The 12,845-nt window shown below is 47.8% G+C and overlaps 1 protein-coding gene across 3 annotated transcripts in view; it reads left to right on the forward strand.

The window, feature by feature from the left end:
• The window catches only part of Patz1 (POZ/BTB and AT hook containing zinc finger 1), a 22,042-nt gene extending 9,827 nt beyond the window's left edge, over positions 1–12,215 (forward strand). Inside the window, exons 3-5 of one of the 3 annotated variants that reach the window (XM_004645509.2) lie at positions 390–561; positions 9,247–9,319; positions 10,718–12,215. In XM_004645509.2, the coding sequence (XP_004645566.1) occupies positions 390–561; positions 9,247–9,319; positions 10,718–10,751 (279 nt within the window). In that variant the 3' untranslated portion in view covers positions 10,752–12,215. Of the gene's footprint in view, positions 1–389; positions 562–9,181; positions 9,320–10,717 lie in introns of all 3 variants that reach the window. The other 2 variants (XM_004645505.3, XM_004645506.2) reach the window with 2 other exon arrangements.
• The last annotated feature ends 630 nt before the right edge of the window (positions 12,216–12,845 follow it).

Raw genomic sequence — 12,845 nt, forward strand, 5'->3', positions numbered from 1 at the left:
TTTTTGTAGAACCGGGGATTGAACTCAGGCCCTTGTGCTTGCCATGGAAGCACTTATTCTACTGAGCCATCTTCCCAGCCCCTAGTTAAAGATAAATAAATACTTAATTCCTTGCTTTGTAAAGGAGCATAGAGTTTAGCTTGCTATGTACAAGGCATGTCTATGATGGAGAACTTGTCATTCAAACTTAGGTGTTCTGTGAGGAGGTATTCTGGGAAATAAGAGCAGCCACTTGGCATTCTGGGTAAAGACCATGAGCCAAACTCCATCGCTCTCTTAATTCTCAAGGCAATCATACCATAGGCAGGAGCTATTTTTGCTTCACAGTGTAGTTGGTCAGGTATGAAATACTAGGTTTCGCCTCATCTTGTTTTCCTTCCTGCCCTCAGACCTGCAATGCTTCTTTTGCTACACGAGACCGTCTGCGCTCCCATCTAGCCTGTCATGAAGACAAGGTCCCCTGCCAGGTGTGTGGGAAATATTTGCGGGCAGCATACATGGCAGACCACCTGAAGAAGCACAGCGAGGGGCCCAGCAACTTCTGCAGTATTTGTAATCGAGGTAATCTCCCTCCTATTTCCTCACTTCTGGAGGAGCCTGAACTTGTGTTGGAAGCCCAAGGGTGTCTTGATCACCCTGCCTCCCGCTACACCCTGCACAGCCCTCTTTTCTCACTGAATGACAAACGTTTTCATCAACCCAGCTAGCAGTTCGCACCCCCTTCCTTCCCAAGAAGCTTGGAGTGCTTGGCATGGGAGGTCCCAGGAGACCAGCAGATAGGACTGAGACAAGTGATTTCCAGGCTTGGGCCTAAACATACCTGCCACTGAGGTGGTAGGATGAATGCATTTTGTAAACAATGCTAAACTATTGTGGTTCATAGGGGAGTTGTTAGTTTCCAAAGTGGGGCAAAAAGGGGTCCTGCTTCAAAGTTTTTTTCTGGCTGGTTCACTGGCATGTGCAATTCAGCTGCCAGGAATGAGGTTGAGTCTGGAGAGGTAGACACTTATTAGCACAAATGGTCAGCAGAGACCCCAAATTCAACTAGATTGGGACCTTGGCAAGAGAGGAAGCAGAAGATGCTCTGAGCAGGACAGTGTGCTTGATGAAGAGGTTGGCCTAGGTTGCATCTAGTGGTGGCAGCAATGTTGTGATAGATGAAGTCAGTCTTAGCCCTGAGGTTCTACTGGGTCTAGCTGGCTGTTGGAATTGCTGGAAGTTTGTGTTTTGCAAGCAGTGTCAGTGGGGGATGATTGGTCCATATTTGTGCTGAAGGAGGTTGGAGCTGCTATCAATGTGGATGTAAAGGATGCTTCTGCATGGTGCGCTTGCTTTGGTCAGGTGGGGGTGTTGCTGGGATGTCCTTAATCTTCTGGGGCACTCGTTCTTTTTTTTTTTTTTTTTTGGTACTGGGGATCGAGCCCAGGACTCCGTGCTTGGTTGACAGGCGCTTATGTTGCTGAGCTATCTCCCTGGCTCTCCTTTCTTTTTTTCGGTACCAGGAATTGAACTCAGGACCTTGCACTTGCCAGGCAGGCACTGTGCCAGTGAGCAATATCTCCAGTCCTCCTGGGGCATTCTTGTTCCAACATTACTGAGAGTCTGAGCTATGCTTTGGTGACCTGAATGCAGATCTGGGAGTCAAAGGACCTTGGGTTTAGTCTTAGGTGGTCACTGTGTGGCCTTGAGCTCTCTCTTCCCCCCTTTTTTCTTTCTCTTCCCCTTTCTAAGCCTCAAATGGGGTTAAGAACCACCTCTTTTCTTATGTCACAGAATTGTTTGAGGGTCCCAGGAGACAAGGTAGGTAGTTCTCTGCACTCACTAAGGTGAACCCTTATGCTTTGTACTGATGGTAGGGAAGATGTTATTTGCTGAGATTCTGTTTTAGACAAGGTACAGTGCCCCCTACAGGCCTTGGCTGGACTCACTGGGTGTCTGTGCCGTTTCCATGTGCCCTAAAGTTCTCCGGGGAGGGAGATCTCCAGGTACCTGGGAGCCTGTAGTGTCCTGCAATTGAGTGCCTCCTTGATACTGTACACCTTGCGGATTTTCATGATGGCCACTGAATGTCCATGTTTGTTCCACCAGGAAACCTGATGTGAAAGTGGAGCAATGGTAACTAAAGCTGCTTAAGCTGTCGGTCCTGTTTTCTGACATGTCACAGCCCATTCTGGTGGGAATGTCCTCTGGGGAACAAGCAGTGGAGTGGGATGTGGGTGAAGAGTTATCAGGATGGCCTTTACTAGAGCTGCCCTAGCCCTGAAAAAGTAGGTTTCTTTTCTTCCTTCATCCTGATCTGGCTTCCTGGTGAATAACTCTAAATCCTCTGTGATGTGTCATTAGCAGGCCTTTTGTTGAGTTTTCAGTGTTCAAGTTCCCAGTCCCAAAACTGGAGTCAGATACTACATGCTGAGAACCAATAAGAGTAGAGAAAGACGCTAATGACAAAACCTAGAAGGCCTAGCCCAGATGGGAGAGTAGGGCAAGAGCTGGACAGGAGACCTAGGGCTCTGGGAACCCAGCTCAGGAGAAAAGAAGAGCTGATAGCAGCAGAGACCAGCTGGGAAAGTTGACCCATTTAGGAGAGAGCTGATGTGGCAGAGTCAATAACTGTTGTATGTCAGGATTTTTTTCCCTGAGAGCAGATAAAGAGGAATTGGGCAACAGCCACAAACTGTGGGCTTGGGGTGGGAGAATGCAGAAGAGTAAAACCAGAGCCTACCTTTTCTCAGGAAAGCCAACATTAGATCTGGATTATAGGCTAAACATCTTTTGGGTCCATGATCAAAGTAGGAAGTCATTCCTCTAAGGAGATGAAAGAAGCTGGAAGTTCATCGGATTTAATCTTAACTGTTCTAACCAGCAGGCTAACTTTTTCAAGCCTTTTGCTTGAACCTTTACAGAGTTAAGAGAATTCTTTTTTCCCCCAGTGCTGGTCCAACCCACACTGAGTACTTGGAAAATGGTTTTAGTGTTTTATCAGAAGAGGAGGAGCAGGTTGCTACTCCTGGTCTCATTTCTGGCATGTTGATGCATCCTAGTAATCCCAGCACTCGAGAGGGTGAGGCAGGAGGATTCCTGCAAGTTTGAAGCCAGCTTGAACTACATAGTAAGACCCTGTATTAGAACATTGGAATCAGAATCCAGAGAGCTCTGTGTCATCATTTGTCCCCAGATTACCAAAGCTTTGCTCACTTTTTTTTTAATGCTACTAGAGACTGAACCAAGGAAGTATTGAGCTTTATCCCCCACCCTTTGTGTGTGTGTGTTTAGGACAGGGTGTACAGGGTCTCACTGTGCAGATTGGACTCAGTGATCCACCTGTTTACAGCCTCCCAAGTGCTAGGATTACAGGTCTCAATTGCCATGTCAGTGTGCTCTGGGGTGGGGCCAGCACGGCAGGCCAGGGGGATCGAACTCCCGGCTCCTTCGGCTAAGTAGATGCTTTAATCTGCTGAGCTATTTGGCTGGCCCCTGCGTCTAAGTAGATGCTTTAATCTGCTGAGCTATTTGGCTGGCCCTCCCCCACCCTTTTTTGAGACAGTGTTTTGCTGAGTTGCTCTGGCTGGCCTTAAACTTGTGATCTTTCTGCTTTGGCTTCGTAAGTAGCTGGGATTACAGGCATGTTCCATTGCATCTGACCAAACTGAACATTCTTTTAGCTGGGAGTATAGCTCAGTGGTAGAATCTTTGTCTAGTATGTATTTTATGCTGGGTTCTGTCCCCAGCACTGGTGGGGAAAAAGAATTCTCTTAGCTTTGTAAAGGTTCAAGCAAAAGGCTAAAGTTAGCCTGCTGGTTAGAACAGTTAAGATTAAATCAGGTGAACTTCCAGGTGCCTTCTGGGATTCTTCAGTCACTAATTGTTCATCAGCAGCTTGGCATGGTGGCACATGCCTGTGATCCCACTACTTGGGAGGCTGAGACAGGAGAAACATTGTGAGCTCCAGTCCAATCTGGGCTATAAAATAATCTCAAGGCCTGCCCAAACTGCTTAGTGAAACCCTGTCTCAAAAATAAATAAATAAATAAATAAATAAAATAAAATTAATTGTTGACCAGTCAATTATCTAATGACCGGGGCTGGTGAGATGGCTCAGTGGTCTAAAGCACCTACTTAGAACAAGCTAAGCTCAAGCAAAGCACAGAGACCTCGGTTCAATCCCCTAGCACCACATGCTGGCCCGCCCGCCCCCTGGTGGGCTGAGCTGGCCACACACTAAATAAATAAATAAATAAATATTAAAAAAAAAAATATCTAATGACCTGCCTTAACATAGTGTTTGGCTCGAAAATAGCTCTTTGCTATCAAGAACGGTCAAGAAGGAAGCACCCCTAACTCCACACGTGGGTCATGTGCAAGATTAAAAGACAGATGACCCATTGTCCTACAGAGATATCAGGTCATATGTTAGAGGATGATCTTTTTTTTTTTTTTTTTTTTGGCACAACCAGGGATTGAACTCAGTCCCTTGCGCTTGCCAGGCAAGCACCTATTCTACTGAGCTATCTCCCCAGCCCCAGATCATTTCTCATAAAGGGTCTGTTATGGCTAGAAAAGCTTGTTCCCACCTTCCGAGGTTAAAGAAATCAGTTGGGTTGAATGGTGGAAAGGAGAGAAGGAACTGGCCTGGTGATTTTCTTCTTTTTACAAATTTTCTGTAGCAGAGTATTTGTACATATTTGTATGTCCTGGGAAGTGAGAGAGTTTGTCAGGAATCTGTCTTTATGTGGATTCAAGCATCTTTGGCTGAAAGGTGAGCTCGCATGTGCACAGAGGCAGGCAACCTGCATTCCTGTGGACTGACACAGTCCCACCCCTTACACAGTTGTATGTGGCCCCTCCAGACTATGGCCATGGAAAAAGCAGTCTCTAATCCTGCGTAGATGTGGAAACTGCCAAAGGGGAATTTGTGTCCGGTCTGTGAATTGCACGGGCACCAGGCAAGAAAATGCAATTGAGAAGCAGTAGTCTTTTGCTAATAAACTTTCCTCTCTGGAGTGAGATGGAGGGTGGCTTGCTGGTTGTTTGCTAATCACATGTGTGCTAAGCGTCTATCATGTGGGTGTCTGGATCAAGCTGATTCTTTCTCAGCTAATCAGTGGTGAATAAGGTGGGGGAATTTAGAATTCTGGCTCAACATGTCTGGCTTCAAAGATGTGTTCTGTTCAGAAACTCAGCTTCTGTTTCACCCCAACACTTGGCTCCCGAGTTGCTCTGTGTTTAAATTTTAGGTTTAAACCACTGTGCCAAGTGGTTTCGCTATAGATAGTATAGTCTACAGCTGGGGTAAAGTCAAGAGGACCCAGCCATGTGTTTCTCAGACTGTTTTTCAGAAAAACACAGGGAGTTTTTATTGAGCATCTGCTCTGCTGTATTCCTCGGGTACAGCTTTCCCTCCAAGGAGTAAATATAATAATTCCTGGGTTCTTCCCTCTCCTTCCCCATCCACTCTGATTGCAGTGGACTTGCCCTCGCACACCATGGGGAGGGCTCTGCACTACTTCAGAAGCCTTGAATTAAAAACCAAAGGAAAAATTCCATTCTAAGATGGCATCACATTCCAAAAGTTTTTTTTTTTTAAATTTATTTATTTATTTATGTGTGTGTGTGTGTGTGTGTGTGTGTGTGTGTGTGTACCGTGTGGCCAGCTCAGCCCACCGGGGGGAGGGGCTGGCTGGCATATGGTGCTGGGGATTGAACCGCAGTCCCTGTGCTTTGCTAAGCTTGTTCTAAGTAGGTGCTTTAGACCACTGAGCCATCTCACCAGCCCCCCCAAAAGTTTTGATATCTTGTGATGGTTGCTAGGGCCCGGTGTCTCCCTGTTGCACTTGGTTTTATCATCCCCACAGGGCTGATCTAAGAGGCAGAACTGAGAACCTCTTTTTCATTGGCCTTGTCTACTCATCCCTGACTGCATCCTCCCTCTCAGAATGTTTATGTGAGCGCAGTCCTCCTGTCCCCCAGTCACTGCCCCCAGGCTAATCACTGAAGTTACTGTGTAAGACAACTAGCTCTACTAGACACAAGGGGGGAGGGGGGGGGACCAGTGCCTCAGCCCGGTGACTCTTTGAAGTAGCTGTGTTAGAAAACGAAAGAAAATTTTCCTGATCCTATATTCCTGTCAGAAACCACCAGATGCTGCTATAGGGAGTATTTGTTAAATAAGCTTCCCACAGGCCAGCCCTCTCATCTACTAGCACTTTCTATTACCGCAAACCATTAGTGATGATGAAACTTACTGCAAAAATTCAAAAGAAGTTTCTAGGCCTCAGGGGCAAGACACAGGACCATGTAAGGGTCTTGCTGGTGATTAAAGACCAAGTTCTAGGGGGCATATAGACCTGGGACTTCATGGATTCCAGCCCTGATACTTAGTAGCAGTATTGTATAGGTGACTGAAAGTTACTTCACTTCAAACCTCTTGCATCTTTCTCTTTAAAATTGATATAATAGGGGCCGGGGAGATGGCTCAGTAGAATAAGCGCTTGCCTGGCAAGCCCAAGTGTCAGTTCAATCCCTGGTTCTGCCCAAAAAATAAATAAATAAAATTGATATAATAGGGCCGGGGAGATGGCTCAGTGGAACAAGCGCTTCCCTGGCAAGTGCAAGGGTCTGAGTTCAATCCCCGCTTCCGCAAAAAAATAAATAAATAAATAAATAAATAAAATTGATATAGTAATAACTCCTAAAGCATAAGGTGTTTGGGGAATTCTTCAGAATAGTGCATGTATGGGTTAGGGATATAGCTCTTGGCACAACATCTGTCTGACAAGTGTGAGGCCCTGAGTTCAATTCCCAGTATCAAAAAAGAAAATATCAAAAAAATAAAAATAAAAAAATTTAAAAGCCCTTTAGAACAACACATATAATATACTGGGGCCCAGTATACCATCAGCATTTGCTAAAGATGAAGCTTTAGGGCCTGGGAAATAGCTTAGTGGTACAATGCCTGCCTGGCAAGCATGAGGTCCTTAGTTTGAGTCCTAGTGCCAAAAAAAAAGATGAACCTTATGACAGTTGTAGCAGCATTCAAAATGCTATGCCAATTCAGATGTTTGTAAAAGTTTCATGCAAGCATTACACAGTACGCTCCAGCCTCTGACCCTGTAGCAGAGGATCTCCCTGTGATCCTGTGTCTGTATAATTTTTAAAGGGAATGGAAGTACTGAGTGTTTGTTAACCAGACCCAGAGCAGCACCCCAAGGGGGCCTTAAACTAAAACCTTTGGTTCCTGCTAAAGGTACTCTCTGATCCTTGGTCACAGTGGAGTTTGATGGGATCGTTCCTCCTGTGAAACCCAAGTTGAAATCCCTTTACTGCCTACCTGATTCAGTATCCTTGGAGCCCGAGATATCTTAGAGCTCAAACTGACCGAAGCATCTAGGAGGAGCTATAGCAGGGACAAGACTGCCTGATTGTCCCTGTTAAGTGAGCCTGGTGGTTGCTCCACACTAGATGAAAAAGACCACCATGGATAAGATGACCGTGCCCCTTCAGCATAACTTCCTACTGTTCTTCAAAGGGTCTAAGCAGTCACTAAAGGAGTTACTCTGAAGGCAAACAAGTTGGCAAAACAGAACATACTTTTTTTTTTTTTTTTTTTTTAAATGTATTTGGTACATGGTACAGCGTCTCACTACACAGCTTGGACCCATAGTGATCCTCCTGTTTTCAGCCTTCCCAGCCAGGTCTTGGTGGTTGGCTCAGGGCGCTGGGGTAGGGGCTGCCATGGTGGTGCTGGGGAGCTATCTCCCAGCCCTAACAGAATATATTCTAACAGCCTAAAGAGGAACCCCTGGAGGCATTCTTTGGGGATTCCATTTTACCTTCATCTGGATTGGTATCCAGCTTTCCTTTAACAACTGTTAAGTAGTCATTCTGCTGGCTGGAGGCCTGTGGCTGCCCTGTAGCCCCATGTACTTGTCTGATCACATTTCTAGCCATGGTCCTACAGCTGACCTGGGACTGTGCAACATCCATTCAAGCCTCTCTCTCTCCCTTTCTCTCTCTCTCCCCCTTCCCTCTCCCCTCTCATGTCTCTGTCTCTCTTCTTTCTCTCTGCCTATCTGTCTTTGTCTCTCTGTCTCTTTCTCTGTCTGTCTGTGTCCCTCTCTCTGTCTCTCTGTCTGTCTGTCTGTCTGTCTGTCTGTCTGTCTGTCTGTCTGTCTCTTTCTCTCTCTCTCTACTTCTGTCTCTGTCTCTTTTAACCTTTGGCTTTTTGAGACAGGGTCTCACTATGTATTTCAGGCTGGTCTTGAACCTACTTATATAGCCCAGGCTGGCCTCAAACTCCTGCCTCAGCCTCCTGAGTGCTGGGATTATAGGTGCAAGCCACCACGTGTGACGTCTTGTCCTTCTTCCTTCCCTTCCTCCCTCCTCTCTCTGTCTCTGTCTCCTTGTTTCTTTCCAGTATTAAAGGTTGAAACCAGGGCCTTCACACTGAGCTACATCCCCAGCCCTTTAATGCCTTTTTAAAAAGTTATTTATTTATTTATTGGATACAGGGTCTCACTACATAGTTTGGATGTATAGTGATCCTCCTGTCTCAGCTTCTTCAGCACTGGGATTATAGGTGTGCGCCACCATGCTTGGTTTCAAGGCCAGTACAATGCATCCAGGACTACAGGGCCCACACGGCATGCAGTACCAGGGACTGAACTCAGGTCCTTGCACTTGCCAGGCAGGCGCTTAGACAGCTGAGCTATCTCCCCAGCCCACCAGCCCTTCATTTCATTTTTATTTTGAGACAGGGTCTCACTAAGTCACTGAGTTGCCCCTGTGGGACTGAAATTTATAATATTGCTGCAGCTTCCCAGAGGCTGTGCATCACCATATCCGGCTCTAAACCTCTCGTTACCATGGCACCAAGCAAGCCCAGAGGCAGCTGGCCTCTGGCCCTAGCCAGGGCAGGACTTCAGGGCATCCTACCAGGCAGCCAGCCTGGGCCCTTCTATACAGCCTTGCAGAGTGTACTCTACAGAGAAGCTAACTTGTGCACATAGCCAATTTTCATCCCAACCCATGTGGTTCATGTGGTTGTGCTGTCTCGAACCAAGGAGGGGACCCTCTTTTAGGTGCAGCTGACTTGGGAGTAGTAGCCAGAGCGGCCAGAGACCAGGGAAAGCAGAGAGGTACCTCTGGTTGGCCACGGGATCTCATCTCCTTTTGTCTTGTTTAGGTTTCTCCTCTGCCTCCTACTTAAAGGTCCATGTTAAAACCCACCACGGTGTTCCCCTTCCCCAGGTCTCCAGGCACCAGGAGCCCATCCCGAATGGGGGAGCAGCGTTCCACTGCGCCAGGACCTATGGCAACAAAGGCAAGCGACCCCTTGCTCTGCACTTTGCTTTTCTGCGCAGACTGTGTTGTGGGGGCGCTGGGCCGGGCATGGGGAACCTGGATGGCAGTGGCCTCCAGGATAGATGTCACTGTGGGTACCTTGCTCCAGGCTGGCGAGTGAGGCAGTAGGGCAGTGCCAAGGTCCAGCCCCTGCCTCCTCTTTCCAGTCCTCCTTTCTCCGTCCTGGCCAGCCCCTGCCATCTGAGCCTTGCAGGGATGCCCCGGGCGCGGGGCAGGAAGAGGAACCTTGCATGATGAGTCACTCTGGACCTGTCCATTGCCTGCTGCCCTGTAGGATGGTGTGCAGCTGCAGCAGAATGCTTTCCCCTCCGTTGACCTTTGGGTTGCTGGGAGCCAGTGGCTAGCTTCTCCCACACTAGAGGTGGCTAATTGTTGTGTGTGGCCCTTTCAGAGAGTCTCTGGCTGCATTTGTGAGATGCATGGCAATAAATAGCTACCTGATTGCTGCTGACTTGCATTGGGTGGCAAAGAGCTCCCCAGGGCCACTTTTGCTTGTTGATTCAGGTTGTGCTGCGGTGTGTCCTGTTGTTGCTGCCTCAGGATGAGGCCAGAGCTTGGCAGATGGTAGAGATGGCAGAGATGGCATGCTCCATGCTCCCATCACAGACCTCCCATCCCGGCATGGCTCTGGACCCAGGCAGGAAGCTGCTAGTTGGTAGAGGACTGTAGTGTGGGCCAGGCCATGTGAAGCAGTGAGAGTTGTCTTTTGGCCTAGCTTTTCCTGGGCCCTATGGGTGAGGATACCCAGCTGAGTTGTTCAGAGTGGTTTTTAATCTGTATGCTTTGGTTGCATGGTCCTGAAAGAGTTTTGGCAAAAGGAAGGTGGTAAGGGCTCTGTGTTTGGGCTGGTGTTTGTCTGAGCCGTGGATGGGGTTTGGCTGGGAGGAGGACCTCACTGTCGTGGTTCGGCCTATCTTGCAAGGGTTATAGTTAATCTGGTGCAGGAGACAAGGCCACTGTTATACCTGCTCAGCATCCTCACAAGAGCTATACCCCCAGAAGCACCCAACAGAGCACCTAGGAGTTGGGGGTCTTTGAGTTATTCTGACAGAAGCAGTAGAGGTCCCCCCCGTATACCCCTTCCCTGAAGCAGGCTGAGATATGGTGAGTGATACCTGTGCACATGCATGAAGAGACACCGCGAGGGAGGGCGGTGGCCCAGGATCTTGCTGTCTCACCCCCATAGGCACTCCAGGCTCCTGGACTGATCAGCTGAACCTCTGTGGGTTCTGCCAGGGCAATGGCTTCCCACTGCTGCCCTCCATAGGCCTGTGAATTGGCCTCTCATGACCCCTCCAGGAGGGGGCATCTCCAAAGCCTAGCCTCATCTCTCTCCTGTGTTTTGTTTTTTTCATAGAAGGCCAGAAATGCTCACATCAGGATCCGATTGAGAGCTCCGACTCCTACGGCGACCTCTCAGATGCCAGTGATCTGAAGACGCCAGAGAAGCAGAGCGCCAATGGCTCTTTCTCCTGTGACATGGCGGTCCCCAAAAACAAAATGGAGTCTGACGGGGAGAAGAAGTACCCGTGTCCTGAATGTGGGAGCTTTTTCCGCTCTAAGTCCTACTTGAACAAGCACATCCAGAAGGTTCATGTCCGAGCCCTGGGGGGCCCTCTAGGGGACCTGGGCCCTGCTCTTGGCTCACCTTTCTCCCCCCAGCAGAACATGTCACTCCTTGAGTCCTTTGGGTTTCAGATTGTTCAGTCGGCATTTGCTTCATCCTTAGTAGACCCTGAGGTGGACCAGCAGCCCATGGGGCCTGAAGGGAAGTGAGGCAAAGGCTGCGTCCCCACAGAAACAGCCTTCCGGGGACTGCCAAGAAATGCTGTGAATGCGGAGAGATGTGATGTCTTTGGGTTCTGTAGCTGAGAGATTTTTATTCATTTTTAACTCTTCCCCAACCCAAACCCTACTCCTTATCCACTACCCATTCCCCCAATGGTTTGTAGAAATAGATCTCATCTGATTCTCTGCAGAAATACCTGCAAAACCCAGTATGGGACAAAGGCAGAAAACACTACATGAGCCTCGAAGGCAACACCAGATCCGGTCTCTCTAATGGGTAGGAGCCGGAACTCCTGGTGCTCAATTCTTAGTGACTCTCCCAAACCCATTGGTATTCTGGGACTTCAGAGATTTTGGTCCCCTCCCACTTCTCTAATTCCTCATTTGCCTTTCCTGTTTGACCTCAAAAGAAATCACAGTAGGGTCTCTACCCACTCACACAACCTCAGTGGCCAACAGTTTTTAAAGAAGTCAGGCCTACAGCAATCCATGGACCATGGGGTGAGTGTCCTCCTAGAGTACCCTGAGCTTAGCCCCTGGGCTGGAGGGCCCAGACCTTCGCAAGCCCTGCTGAAAGCTAGCATTGTGCTTTTAGACAAGCTCAGTTATTGAGGATGCCTTCACCCCAAATTCCAGTTTTTACATGATTTTAACCTTTCAACTTGCTGTTGGGTTTTAATTCTCTAATTATTATTATTATTGTTATTATTTTTTAGGACCAGTTGTAGTGAATTGCTACTGAAAGCTATCCCAGGTGATACAGAGCTCTTTGTAAACCGCAGTCACACATTAGGTTTAGTATTAAACTTCGTTTAGGTGTACCATAATTAACTTGGCTAGTTGGTTGTTTGAAGTCTATGGAAGAAATAGTTTTATGCAAAATTTTAAAAAATACCAGTCTGGTCAGGAAAAGGTAGAGGGCTTCAGTGCTACTGAGAGCCAGAAAGTGGAGAGAACCAGTAGGTAGGGGAATTATGTACCTAGGTTGTGGCCCACGTGAGCAGGTCCAGGTTGAGCTTGTGATGTGAACTGACTGATCAGACTGTATTAAAAACATTAGTACCTTACTCTGCTTGCTCCTGAGTCCAGTTTTTCACCTGGGTGAGGAGGGTTGGGACCCAGAAATGGGCAGTCTGCACCCCTGTACTTGGGGTGGGGGTGGGATCCCCAGACACTTTTCCTCTTCATTACACCAGTTCTATTGGAATTGGTAGGTGGATGGTCCCCCTAAAGACTCAGCTGCTGGGGTTCATCTAGTTTTTTTAACATATACTCATTACTTGCCTTCACTGCATGTGTAGCCATCATGATTTCAGGCCCTGTGCTGAACAAGATACCCCACTAGGGCTCAAGGTCAGAGAAACAGTGAGCCTATGTATTTACTTATTTATTTATTGTATTTTTGAGACAGGGTTTTACTGTGCAGTTTAAGCTGGCCTTGAACTCGCTTTGTAGCCCAGGTTGGCCTTGAACTTGCTGCAGTCCTTCTGCCTCAGGTCCCAAGTGCTGGGATTATAGGTGTGTGCCAACAGGCTTGGCTAGTGAGAAGATTCAAATAGGAGTTTGAATAATGATAAGTATAAGGGACAAATCTAGGCATGGTAAGAAGTTAGTGACCATAAGAGGGTGAGTAGAGTGGTCCAAAAAGGTGTGAGGCAGAGTTTAGGATTCAGGGAGATAGAGATGAGCTGGGGTCA

Source organism: Octodon degus, unplaced genomic scaffold, assembly GCF_000260255.1.
Source record: "Octodon degus isolate 3935 unplaced genomic scaffold, OctDeg1.0 scaffold00230, whole genome shotgun sequence".
NCBI classification, from domain to species: Eukaryota; Metazoa; Chordata; class Mammalia; order Rodentia; family Octodontidae; genus Octodon; species Octodon degus.